The sequence below is a fragment of the Mytilus trossulus genome, chromosome 2 (assembly GCF_036588685.1).
Source record: "Mytilus trossulus isolate FHL-02 chromosome 2, PNRI_Mtr1.1.1.hap1, whole genome shotgun sequence".
Lineage (NCBI taxonomy): Eukaryota > Metazoa > Mollusca > Bivalvia > Mytilida > Mytilidae > Mytilus > Mytilus trossulus.
The window spans coordinates 88,595,290-88,608,767 of NC_086374.1; the positions used below are offsets into that span (position 1 = coordinate 88,595,290).

The window sequence follows — 13,478 nt, forward strand, 5'->3', positions numbered from 1 at the left end:
GGTCAGTTTATGACAATTCGGGTGTTTCCGTTCTTACTCGGGTATGTAATTAGGACAAAATCTCCCTCTGTGACAGGGTTGATCTCATCTAATTAACACCCACTTACAGAAAAGTCGGTAACATTTTATGTGTAATTATCGTCTTTCGTCCTCTCTCCTTCTAATATAACCTCCTTGGTAAAACAAAGTGGTAGCATGCTCTCCTTAAGTTTGTCGGTGGGTGGGGGTCATGGTTAATGTACTTTAGAATTGTTTTTTGCTGTTTCTCCATTAAGCATACAGAATGAAATAGAAAAGGAAAGATTGGGTGGGAAAATGTGTCCAGTTAAAGGAACATGTATAATATTGCAAATGTATTGAGAAGATTTGGTATAATTGCCAATGAGACAACTTTCCACCAGAGACAAAATGACTAAATAGTTCACAATAAGGCATTTAAGAAGAAGTAAAACCCTAATTAATATGCATTGTAAAAAAGTCAAAAGTAAAACAAAAGGCCTGAAGTTTGCACAAATTAAACAAATATGATATCCATCAACAAACACAACCACTGAATTACAGGTCCCTAACTTAAGGACCGACACAGAATGTGGCAGGGTTAAACTACTACTCATGTTACTGGCACCTAACCTTTCCCCTAACCTGGGACAGTGATGTAACAAAACAACAAAAGATCAAACAATAAAAGTCAGTAGAAAAGGACTGATCGATACATGTACATAGCACTAAAACAAATAACCAAACACAAAAAGACAGCTACTGAGAACTAGTTCAAAGCCAATAATAACAAATTAAAAGTCACAAGTCTAAGGCTAAAATATTCATCAGTACATATCCAAACATCAAATGTCTTCTTGCATATTTTTACCATGTGGGCTTGTAAGTTAAAATCTTGCCCTGGATTTTGGACTAGTGCAAAGAAGGGTTCATATTGACATTACGTTTACTACACATCAGCATGTTTTTATCCTTTACATGTATATGCATTGAATATGCCACTGGACATTTAACAGCCATTCATCATGATCATCATCATCAATTATATTACATCTACCTGTTATTATGTAATAGCAAATATGAAATATTTCTGTAACAAGATTTTCACTTCTTTTTACCATGTAATTTTTATGAATTTTAGGACCCCATCCATGGTAAGTCTGACCTTGGTGGTGCCTATGTAGGACCAACTCAAGATAATGTATATAGACTGGCAGAGGAATATGGTCTCCAGTTTTATGATGTGAATGACAAGGAAAAAACTGTACTCAATTTCAAAGTAATTCATAAATATAGTGGTATTTTTATATACTGTAAATTCAGAAATTTTTATGAGGTTTTTATTATTAAAAATGTGACTTGCTGAGTATTTCAGTAAATAGAACTCACATTCTGAATTAGATGCATTTGTATTTATTCAGATACTGTGGATTCTTTAATATTCGTTGGATACCAATTTTCGTGCATTTCGTGGGTTAAGGAGAACCACAAATTCAAATGATCAACAATTTAGAAGTTTTCTAAGGGATTGTATGTAGATTTTTCCAAAACCACGAAATTAAATATCCACAAATATTCAATATTTCCTCAAACCACGAAAATTGGTACCCACGAAAATAAATGAATCCACAGTATTCTTTAAATAGCAATTTTATATCTCTCAATTTTGTCCATTCTTTGAATATATTTGAAAAATATATGCACGCTGTAGTTTCTGAATTTATAGTACTGAATTTAAAATTTCACCATCTTTTTATCATCATTACAGCTGAAAACAAATATTTGACCACTTGATTGAATCTGACTACCAAATCCGATATAAAGATGGCAAACGTTATTATTGTTTTATTATTACAAATAGAAAAGATGTGTATTCAATGCAAGTTTAGAAAAAATATGAAGGTTTTCAGCAACTTGTAGAAATGGCCAAATTGAAATGCTAAGCACATTATACCCAGTGGCGGATCCAGCCATTTTGAAAAATGGGGGGGGATTCCCCAAGGATAAAGGGGGGGTCCAACCACATGTCCCCATTCAAATGCAATGATCGTCATGATCATCCAAAAAAAAGGGGGTTCCAACCTGGAATCCTCCCCCTGGGTCCGCCACTGGTACCATTGTATACCAGTAAAGCCTTGCTTTCAAAAACATACCATTATTGCACTCAGACTCATAATTCAACCAATCAAAATATTGGAAATGAATTTTTACTCTGTGTACTTGGCACAGTTTATTGACAGAGGGCCCAGTGTTTACTGTATAACCCTTTGAACGTTGATGGATAACTGTTTCTTTACTAATCACATTATTTCTATTTATTTGAACAGAATTGTTGGTACAAGTATAAAGGAGTTATACCACCAGTAACAAACCCATTTGTTTTATTAGATTTAAACCATGCAATTAGAACCATGGAATCCATGGCAATCCAGGTATGTAGATAAATTTATGATTTACGATATTGTGCAATTAAAGAATTCTTCTTCAAAGTTTCAAAAATTTTGAATTTAAGAAATTTGGAAATAAATATTGAAAACTACTACCACCATTCTTTTTATTGCAATTAGTCCAAAACCTGACATTTCTTTATACATAATTTATAAGTATTGTATTGGAGGTAAATCTGAACATACCCAACATTGAATGTTAAATGATTTTGAGTTACCTCCCTTACACTGCTTTTAAATTGTCTTAGTTGTCCATTGACCAAAAACCTAATTTTCCCCCCCTTTTTTCCCCCTAATTCCAAACATTTTGAGCCATAACCCCTGAAAGTTAAAACTAATCATCCCTTCATGGGTTTAATTTCAGAGAGATTCATACACTTAAACACAAGTTACTGTTTGAAAACTACAAAAATGCTTATTTTGGGCCCCCTTGTTGGTCCCTAATTCCTAAACCTTTGGGACCATGACCCCAAAATCAATCCAAACTTTTTACCTGTGGTATTAAACATTGTGGAACAATTTCAGAGCAATTGAAATATTATTACACAAGTTGATATCCTGAAAGTAGAAAAATACTTATTTTGGGCCTCTAATTCCAAAACAGTTTGGACCATTATCCCCAAAATTAATCCCAATCTTCCTTTTTGAGGTATTGAACCTTTTTTTTTAATTTCTTAGAGATCCATTCACTAAAACTAAAGTTATTGTCCAAACACCAAATGTGTCTTCGGACAATGCAGACGACAACATCATACCATTATACGAACGCAAAATTGTTTTGTGGTCATATAAAAATTAGTTGTACGAAACACCTGAAAAGTGAATTATAATTACAATATTTGAAAAACAACAGAAAGTTTACCCCCTTCACCTCACCTAGTTGCTAAAATTAGTGGCTTTGAAGTTCATCCAAACAAACTTCAAGCATCAGGGAGTATTTTAACATAATAAGTAGCTTTCAAAAACAGAATTTGAAAAATTAGAAAATAGGGGGAACAAAAACGCTCTTATTGTACCTTGTCCTTTGTTGAAAATTAGTGCTGAAGTTAGTTTATGATTTATTATTACCATGTGGTATGAAAATTTGGGTTTTTTTTAATAATAAAAAAGGTGAAATTATCTTTTGTCGAGTCTGAGACTTCCGTTGCAGAAAGATTGACACAGGGATAGTGATTCTGTGGTAATGTCTGCAGAGTTAACTAACGTCAAATAAAAAAGCTTAATATTTCTGAAGGTAGATGACACAAATCCTTCATATAATATGTATATGAATTATTTTATAAAGTTTCCAGCCGACATATGTTCATTGCCCTCCATTTCATTTTCATTTCATCAAATTAAGATTTTTTGTATAATTAATTCCTCTCTTATTACATTTTGTATTATGATTAATATGATAATTAAATTTGGTATGGGTGTTCTTGTAAGGTCCTCAGGCCTGTCAGATAGTTTGATTTGACCTTGACCTCATTTCATGGATCAACGAAGAAGGTTAAGTTTTCCTGGTCATGCCCAGTCTGCACCAAAAACTTTTTCATCTTCTTGTCCGGAAACTAAACATGCTAAATATCAAAGCTTGTTCCTATATGACTTATGTTCATTATGATGTAAATATTTTGAACATGCACCAAATAAGTTTTTTTTTACAGATTTTTGGTTCAATGATCAGGTCAGAGGTTTGGTTTAAGCTACTTAACATGTAACTGTGGTCACATCAACTTAAAACTTTGTACACATTATGATATGAAATTTTTGAAATATTTACCACATTAGGTTATTTATTACCAAGATTTCACTGAACGCTAAATTTGATAGGACCATTGGATGTTACTGGACAAATATTCTTGTAAAAGATAAAATTTATGGAATATCTTGCTTATCTATTTATGATGTATGTTATAGTGTATATATTTATCAAGTAGACCTATAATGTTAACACAGTATTATGATTGACAGGTACCTAAACATGCCCCTTGGTTGGCAAAGAAGGCTGAAGAATGGGACTGTATGACAGTCAAGGAATTCCTGGACAAAATTTGCTGGACACAGTAAGTTAAACAATAGTATTAATATAAAGCTGAAATATTACAAGCCTGACAGGGGAAAATTCAGAAGTTGTCTTGAGTGATTCTTTGTCAGATATTTTTTTATTGTTTTTAGGTAAAATAATGGTGATAAACTGTATCTATATCAATACAGGCTCTGTTCTGTGTTGCATGGAAGAACCTTAGAAATTTGGTATTTTTGTTATTCTTTTTTGAAGACATTCATAACAATAATTGATAAAAAGTTTTAGATAGATGCAAAGATTATACGTAGTGTATTATTAGTGAAGAGTTGTGTATTATTTGTGAAGCATTGTGTATTATGTGACTTTATAGTGAAGGGTTGTGTATTATTTGTGAAGCATTGTGTATTATGTGACTTTATAGTGAAGGGTTGTGTATTATTTGTGAAGCATTGTGTATTATGTGACTTTATAGTGAAGGGTTGTGTATTATTTGTGTATTATTTGTGAAGCATTGTGTATTATGTGACTTTATAGTGAAGGGTTGTGTATTATTTGTGAAGCATTGTGTATTATGTGACTTTATAGTGAAGGGTTGTGTATTATTTGTGAAGCATTGTGTATTATGTGACTTTATAGTGAAGGGTTGTGTATTATTTGTGAAGCATTGTGTATTATGTGACTTTATAGTGAAGGGTTGTGTATTATTTGTGAAGCATTGTATATTATGTGACTTTATAGTGAAGGGCTGTGTATTATTTGTGTATTATTTGTGAAGTAATGTTTATTATTTGTGTTGTTATCCTTCCAGATTTGCAAGAGACAGTATAGATATTTTTATAAGAGGATTATACTGTGTGGAGCCTCATGAACTATCCCTATTATTTGCGCTATGGTATATTCACAGTGGTGGAGGTGTGGCCAAGATGTCTGACACAAGTGGAGGGGCTCAGGTGAGATATACTGGTTTTCCTCTCAAACATTTGGGGTTTGTGAATTAAATGATTGCTGATTCACCTTTTGAGTGGTTTTCAATGACATTTTTCAACAAATGTTTAAATGAAAGAAACTGATTTCTCCTTCACTTGAACCAAATCAAATTTTACAACAACAAAAAAGTATGAACGGCATTCAATGGGTGGTGCCTAATAAACCTTCATTAAGTCAACACTGAGCTGGTTTAAATCTCGTTGTCAGGTGCGATTTCCTAATCTTTTCACTAAAATTCAGGATGGTTGGCCATTCTTGCAAGGCTAGGAGGGGGGATAGTTACATCAGTAAAAGTATAAATTTTAACCTTATACATTTATATATGAGTAGCCATGCACAATCTTCCATCGTACATGTATGGTTTGTTTTAATTATTTATTTTTATCCCCCACCTACGATAGTAGAGGTGCATTATGTTTTCTGGTCTGTGGATCCATTAGTTCGTTCATTCGTCCATCTGTTCGTTGGTCTGTTCGTTCATCCCACTTCAGGTTAAAGTTTTTGGTCAAGGTAGTTTTTGATGAAGTTGAAGTCCAATCAACTTTAAACTTAGTGCACATGTTCGCTATGATATGATCTATTTTAATGCCAAATTAGAGTTTTTACCCCAATTTCATGGTCCACTGAACACAGAAAATGATAGTGAGAGTGGGGCATCTGTGTACTTGGGACACATTCTTGTTTATCAAGTTTTTTCGAATTCAAAATTACTCCAGATTCATATTGTTTCTCTTGTTCAAAACAAACCTTATATTATCTTTAGTTTATTTTATGATTTTAGTAGTTTTATAGTTTTCATTTTTCAACATTTTGGTGGTTGTTTTGCTTCAAGATTATGCCCCCTCCACTTTTCTGTCCTTATGTACTTACCAACATTTGTTTCATTTCAGAAACTTTAGTATGCCTCAACCAATTGTTATAAATAAAATTGAGAAAGGAAATGGGGAATGTGTCAAAGCTACAACAACCCAACCATAGAGCAGACGACAGCCGAAAGGCTACCAATGGGTCTTCAATGTAGCGAGAAATTTCTGACCTGGAGGCGTCCTTCAGCTGGCCCCTTAAAAAATATGTTTACTAGTACAGTGATATTGGACGTCATACTAAACTCCAAATTATACACAAGAAACTAAAATTAAAAATCATACAAGGCTAACAAAGGACAGAGGCTCCTGACTTGGGACAGGCGCAAAATTGCCGCGGGGTTAAACATGTTTATGAGATCTCCTCCCTCTATACATCTAGCCAATGTAGAAAATTAATCGCATAACAATACACACATTAAAATTCAGTTCAAGAGAAGTCCGATGTCAGAAGATGTAACAAAAGAAAATAAATAAATAAAATGACAATAATACATAAATAACAACAGACTACTAGCAGGTAATTGACATGCCAGCGCCAGACCTAAATTAAACTGATCGAAAGATTATGTCTTCATCCTATGAATATGAGGCACAATCCCTCCCATTAGGGGTTAAGTGTCATACTTTCATAAAATATATGAGAAGAACATAACCTGTGTCATGCCACCAACTGTTTTTTTTAAATAAATGTGTTTAGTTCCGATGAAAAGACCCTATAAGTGAATCAATATTAAAGCCAAAATATGCAATCTTTAATGACCTGACAACAGTATCGTAACTAAATCCCTTCTTGATAAGTCTGTTTAAAGGTTTTGTAAGCTTTTGAGGTGAATACGGACATTCTTGTGCTTTGTAAAGAATATTACCATAAAGGATTGGATGTGAAATACCTGAACCTATAAGATGTCTGCATGTTGAGTTATATTTACAAATTAGTTTTATTCAAGCTTGTACACAATGCTTATTATCATAAAACACAGATGAAGTTCAAATTTGTGTGGGGTCACTTTTATTGTTTTGTCATTATGTCCCTTTAAAATGTTATATATGCTATGGCACAACATTTGTGTCCATTGGACACATTCTCAATCATTTTGTCCATTTATTTGGGTAAATTTAATGGTTATGAAAAGTTTAATTATTTGAAATACTAAGTTTTCTCTTACTTTAGCTGTAGATTGCCTTGACCTTACAACTGTTTTCAGACAACGACTGGCAATCAAAAGTAAAAGCCTTATACTTATTTTTTACTGTACAACTTGCAATTTGGGTTTATATCCAGTTGTATATATGGATTTTAGTGTTTGGAGGTAACTTTGGTGGATAAATATGATTATGAGATCACCTAATTATTCTTGCGGAAATAAAAAGGATTTTTTTACAGCATTGTCCAACAATTTCAAGGCATTATCCATATACATATAAAATGTCAATGGATGAAACACAACATTCATTTTACAGTAAGTTTATAATGTTTGATTTTGATTTTTTTTTTCAGGAAAAGAAATTTATAGATGGTAGTCAGAAATTATCAGACAAAATTGCTGAGAGTCTTGGGGATCGAGTAAGATTATCTAGTCCTGTTACAAGCATTTCACAGACCGACTCTGGGGTAACAGTTGCAAGTAAGAATGGAAAAACATACAAAGTAAGATTTTCTGTATGAATTGATACTTGGGTGTATGATGTTTTTTGGGCGTTTCTATGAATCAGTATTATAAATACATGTACATAGAAGTTGGCAATGGATGATTTTGGAATGGAAAAATAAAACTACTAAGCGCTACTAGACAGCGTAGAAGTTGGAAACTATAGGTCATTATACTGTTTCCAGCAATGAGAAAACCCATAATGCATAGCAAACTAAAATGGATCCTGATATGACAAATGTATAACAATTCATCATGTTCAAACTAAAAACTTAAAGCCTGGTTTTTGTACAAAACAATAAACAAATAAGAAATACAAATACATAATCCATATGACTACAATGGCAATTGCAGATTCAATTGAAGATATTGAGGTACTTGCCATTGCTTTATTGATATCTTTGTGTAGGTAGATTATGAGGTACTTGCCATTGCTTTATTGATATCTTTGTGTAGGTAGATTATGAGGTACTTGCCATTGCTTTATTGATATCTTTGTGTAGATCGATTATGAGGCACTAGCCATTGCTTTATTGATTTCTTTGTGAAGGTCGATTATGAGGTACTTGCCATTGCTTTATTGATAACTTTGTGTAAGTTGATTATGAGGTACTAGCCATTGCTTTATTGATATCTTTGTGTAGGTCGATTATGAGGTACATGTACTAGCCATAACTTTATTGATATCTTTGTGTAGGTCGATTATGAGGTACTAGGCATTGCTTTATTGATATCTTTGTGTAGGTAAATTATGAGGTACTTGCCATTACTTTATTGATATCTTTGTGTAGGTCGATTATGAGGTACTAGCCATTACTTTATTGATATCTTTGTGTAGGTCGATTCTGAGGTACTAGCCATTGCTTTATTGATATCTTTGTGTAGGTCGATTATGAGGTACTAGCAATAACTTTATTGATCTCTTTGTGTAGGTCGATTATGAGGTACTAGCCATTGCTTTATTGATATCTTTGTGAAGGTTGATTATGAGGTTTTAGCCATTACTTTATTGATATCTTCGTGTAGGTTGATTATGAGGTACTAGCCATTGTTTTATTGATATCTTTGTGTAGGTCGATTATGAGGTACTAGCCATTACTTTATTGATATCTTTGTGTAGGTCGATTATGAGGTACTAGCCATTACTTTATTGATATCTTTGTGTACCTATGTAGGTCGATTATGAGGTACTAGCCATTACTTTATTGATATCTTTGTGTACCTATGTAGGTCGATTATGAGGTACTAGCCATTACTTTATTGATATCTTTGTGTAGGTCGATTTTGAGGTACTAGCCATTGCTTTATTGATATCTTTGTGTAGGTCAATTATGAGGTACTAGCCATTGTTTTATTGATATCTTTGTGTAGGTCGATTTTGAGGTACTAGCCATTGTTTTATTAATATCTTTGTGTAGGTCGATTATGAGGTACTAGCCATTACTTTATTGATATCTTTGTGTAGGTCGATTATGAGGTACTGGCCATTACTTTATTGATATCTTTGTGTAGGTCGATTATGAGGTACTAGCCATTGTTTTATTGATACTTTGTGTAGGTTGATTATGAGGTTTTAGCCATTACTTGATTGATATCTTTGTGTAGGTCGATTATGAGGTACTAGCCATTACTTTATTGATATCTTTGTGTAGGTCGATTATGAGGTACTATCAATTGCTTGATTGATATCTTTGTGTAGGTAAATTATGAGGTACTTGCCATTATTTTATTGATATCTTTGTGTAGGTCGATTTTGAGGTACTAGCCATTACTTTATTGATATCTTTGTGTAGGTCGATTCTGAGGTACTAGCCATTGCTTTATTGATATCTTTGTGTAGGTCGATTATGAGGTACTAGCCATAACTTTATTGATATCTTTGTGTAGGTCGATTATGAGGTACTTGCCATTACTGTATTGATATCTTTGTTGAGGTTGATTATGAGGTACTAGCCATTACTTTATTGATATCTTTGTGTAGGTCGATTATGAGGTACTAGCCATTGCTTGATTGATATCTTTGTGTAGGTCGATTTTGAGGTACTAGCCATTGCTTTATTGATATCTTTGTGTAGGTCGATTTTGAGGTACTAGCCATTACTTTATTGATATCTTTGTGTAGGTCGATTATGAGGTACTAGCCATTACTTTATTGATATCTTTGTGTAGGTCGATTATGAGGTACTAGCCATTACTTTATTGATATCTTTGTGTAGGTCGATTATGAGGTACTAGCCATTGTTTTATTGATTTCTTTGTGTGGGTCGATTATGAGGTACTAGCCATTACTTGATTGATATCTTTGTGTAGGTCGATTATGAGGTACTAGCCATTACTTTATTGATATCTTTGTGTAGGTCGATTTTGAGGTACTAGCCATTACTTAATTGATATCTTTGTGTAGGTCGATCTGAGGTACTAGCCATTACTTTATTGATATCTTTGTGTAGGTCGATTTTGAGGTACTAGCCATTACTTTATTGATATCTTTGTGTAGGTCGATTTTGAGGTACTAGCCATTGTTTTATTAATATCTTTGTGTAGGTCGATTATGAGGTACTAGCCATTACTTTATTGATATCTTTGTGTAGGTCGATTATGAGGTACTGGCCATTACTTTATTGATATCTTTGTGTAGGTCGATTATGAGGTACTAGCCATTGTTTTATTGATACTTTGTGTAGGTTGATTATGAGGTTTTAGCCATTACTTGATTGATATCTTTGTGTAGGTCGATTATGAGGTACTAGCCATTACTTTATTGATATCTTTGTGTAGGTCGATTATGAGGTACTAGCCATTACTTTATTGATATCTTTGTGTAGGTCGATTATGAGGTACTAGCCATTACTTTATTGATATCTTTGTGTAGGTCGATTTTGAGGTACTAGCCATTGCTTTATTGATATCTTTGTGTAGGTCAATTATGAGGTACTAGCCATTGTTTTATTGATATCTTTGTGTAGGTCGATTTTGAGGTACTAGCCATTGTTTTATTAATATCTTTGTGTAGGTCGATTATGAGGTACTAGCCATTACTTTATTGATATCTTTGTGTAGGTCGATTATGAGGTACTGGCCATTACTTTATTGATATCTTTGTGTAGGTCGATTATGAGGTACTAGCCATTGTTTTATTGATACTTTGTGTAGGTTGATTATGAGGTTTTAGCCATTACTTGATTGATATCTTTGTGTAGGTCGATTATGAGGTACTAGCCATTACTTTATTGATATCTTTGTGTAGGTCGATTATGAGGTACTATCAATTGCTTGATTGATATCTTTGTGTAGGTAAATTATGAGGTACTTGCCATTATTTTATTGATATCTTTGTGTAGGTCGATTTTGAGGTACTAGCCATTACTTTATTGATATCTTTGTGTAGGTCGATTCTGAGGTACTAGCCATTGCTTTATTGATATCTTTGTGTAGGTCGATTATGAGGTACTAGCCATAACTTTATTGATATCTTTGTGTAGGTCGATTATGAGGTACTTGCCATTACTGTATTGATATCTTTGTTGAGGTTGATTATGAGGTACTAGCCATTACTTTATTGATATCTTTGTGTAGGTCGATTATGAGGTACTAGCCATTGCTTGATTGATATCTTTGTGTAGGTCGATTTTGAGGTACTAGCCATTGCTTTATTGATATCTTTGTGTAGGTCGATTTTGAGGTACTAGCCATTACTTTATTGATATCTTTGTGTAGGTCGATTATGAGGTACTAGCCATTACTTTATTGATATCTTTGTGTAGGTCGATTATGAGGTACTAGCCATTACTTTATTGATATCTTTGTGTAGGTCGATTATGAGGTACTAGCCATTGTTTTATTGATTTCTTTGTGTGGGTCGATTATGAGGTACTAGCCATTACTTGATTGATATCTTTGTGTAGGTCGATTATGAGGTACTAGCCATTACTTTATTGATATCTTTGTGTAGGTCGATTTTGAGGTACTAGCCATTACTTAATTGATATCTTTGTGTAGGTCGATCTGAGGTACTAGCCATTACTTTATTGATATCTTTGTGTAGGTCGATTTTGAGGTACTAGCCATTACTTTATTGATATCTTTGTGTAGGTCGATTTTGAGGTACTAGCCATTGTTTTATTAATATCTTTGTGTAGGTCGATTATGAGGTACTAGCCATTACTTTATTGATATCTTTGTGTAGGTCGATTATGAGGTACTGGCCATTACTTTATTGATATCTTTGTGTAGGTCGATTATGAGGTACTAGCCATTGTTTTATTGATACTTTGTGTAGGTTGATTATGAGGTTTTAGCCATTACTTGATTGATATCTTTGTGTAGGTCGATTATGAGGTACTAGCCATTACTTTATTGATATCTTTGTGTAGGTCGATTATGAGGTACTAGCCATTACTTTATTGATATCTTTGTGTAGGTCGATTATGAGGTACTAGCCATTACTTTATTGATATCTTTGTGTAGGTCGATTTTGAGGTACTAGCCATTGCTTTATTGATATCTTTGTGTAGGTCAATTATGAGGTACTAGCCATTGTTTTATTGATATCTTTGTGTAGGTCGATTTTGAGGTACTAGCCATTGTTTTATTAATATCTTTGTGTAGGTCGATTATGAGGTACTAGCCATTACTTTATTGATATCTTTGTGTAGGTCGATTATGAGGTACTGGCCATTACTTTATTGATATCTTTGTGTAGGTCGATTATGAGGTACTAGCCATTGTTTTATTGATACTTTGTGTAGGTTGATTATGAGGTTTTAGCCATTACTTGATTGATATCTTTGTGTAGGTCGATTATGAGGTACTAGCCATTACTTTATTGATATCTTTGTGTAGGTCGATTATGAGGTACTATCAATTGCTTGATTGATATCTTTGTGTAGGTAAATTATGAGGTACTTGCCATTATTTTATTGATATCTTTGTGTAGGTCGATTTTGAGGTACTAGCCATTACTTTATTGATATCTTTGTGTAGGTCGATTCTGAGGTACTAGCCATTGCTTTATTGATATCTTTGTGTAGGTCGATTATGAGGTACTAGCCATAACTTTATTGATATCTTTGTGTAGGTCGATTATGAGGTACTTGCCATTACTGTATTGATATCTTTGTTGAGGTTGATTATGAGGTACTAGCCATTACTTTATTGATATCTTTGTGTAGGTCGATTATGAGGTACTAGCCATTGCTTGATTGATATCTTTGTGTAGGTCGATTTTGAGGTACTAGCCATTGCTTTATTGATATCTTTGTGTAGGTCGATTTTGAGGTACTAGCCATTACTTTATTGATATCTTTGTGTAGGTCGATTATGAGGTACTAGCCATTACTTTATTGATATCTTTGTGTAGGTCGATTATGAGGTACTAGCCATTACTTTATTGATATCTTTGTGTAGGTCGATTATGAGGTACTAGCCATTGTTTTATTGATTTCTTTGTGTGGGTCGATTATGAGGTACTAGCCATTACTTGATTGATATCTTTGTGTAGGTCGATTATGAGGTACTAGCC

At 33.4% G+C, this 13,478-nt stretch overlaps 1 protein-coding gene across 2 annotated transcripts in view; it reads left to right on the forward strand.

Annotated features, from left to right (window-relative positions):
• The window catches only part of LOC134708281 (amine oxidase [flavin-containing] A-like), a 64,460-nt gene that overhangs the window by 10,691 nt on the left and 40,291 nt on the right, over positions 1-13,478 (forward strand). For both annotated transcript variants that reach the window (XM_063568695.1, XM_063568696.1), the window contains exons 3-7: positions 1,139-1,276; positions 2,325-2,429; positions 4,401-4,492; positions 5,264-5,405; positions 7,807-7,956. In XM_063568695.1, the coding sequence (XP_063424765.1) occupies positions 1,139-1,276; positions 2,325-2,429; positions 4,401-4,492; positions 5,264-5,405; positions 7,807-7,956 (627 nt within the window). The remainder of the gene's footprint in view (positions 1-1,138; positions 1,277-2,324; positions 2,430-4,400; positions 4,493-5,263; positions 5,406-7,806; positions 7,957-13,478) is intronic.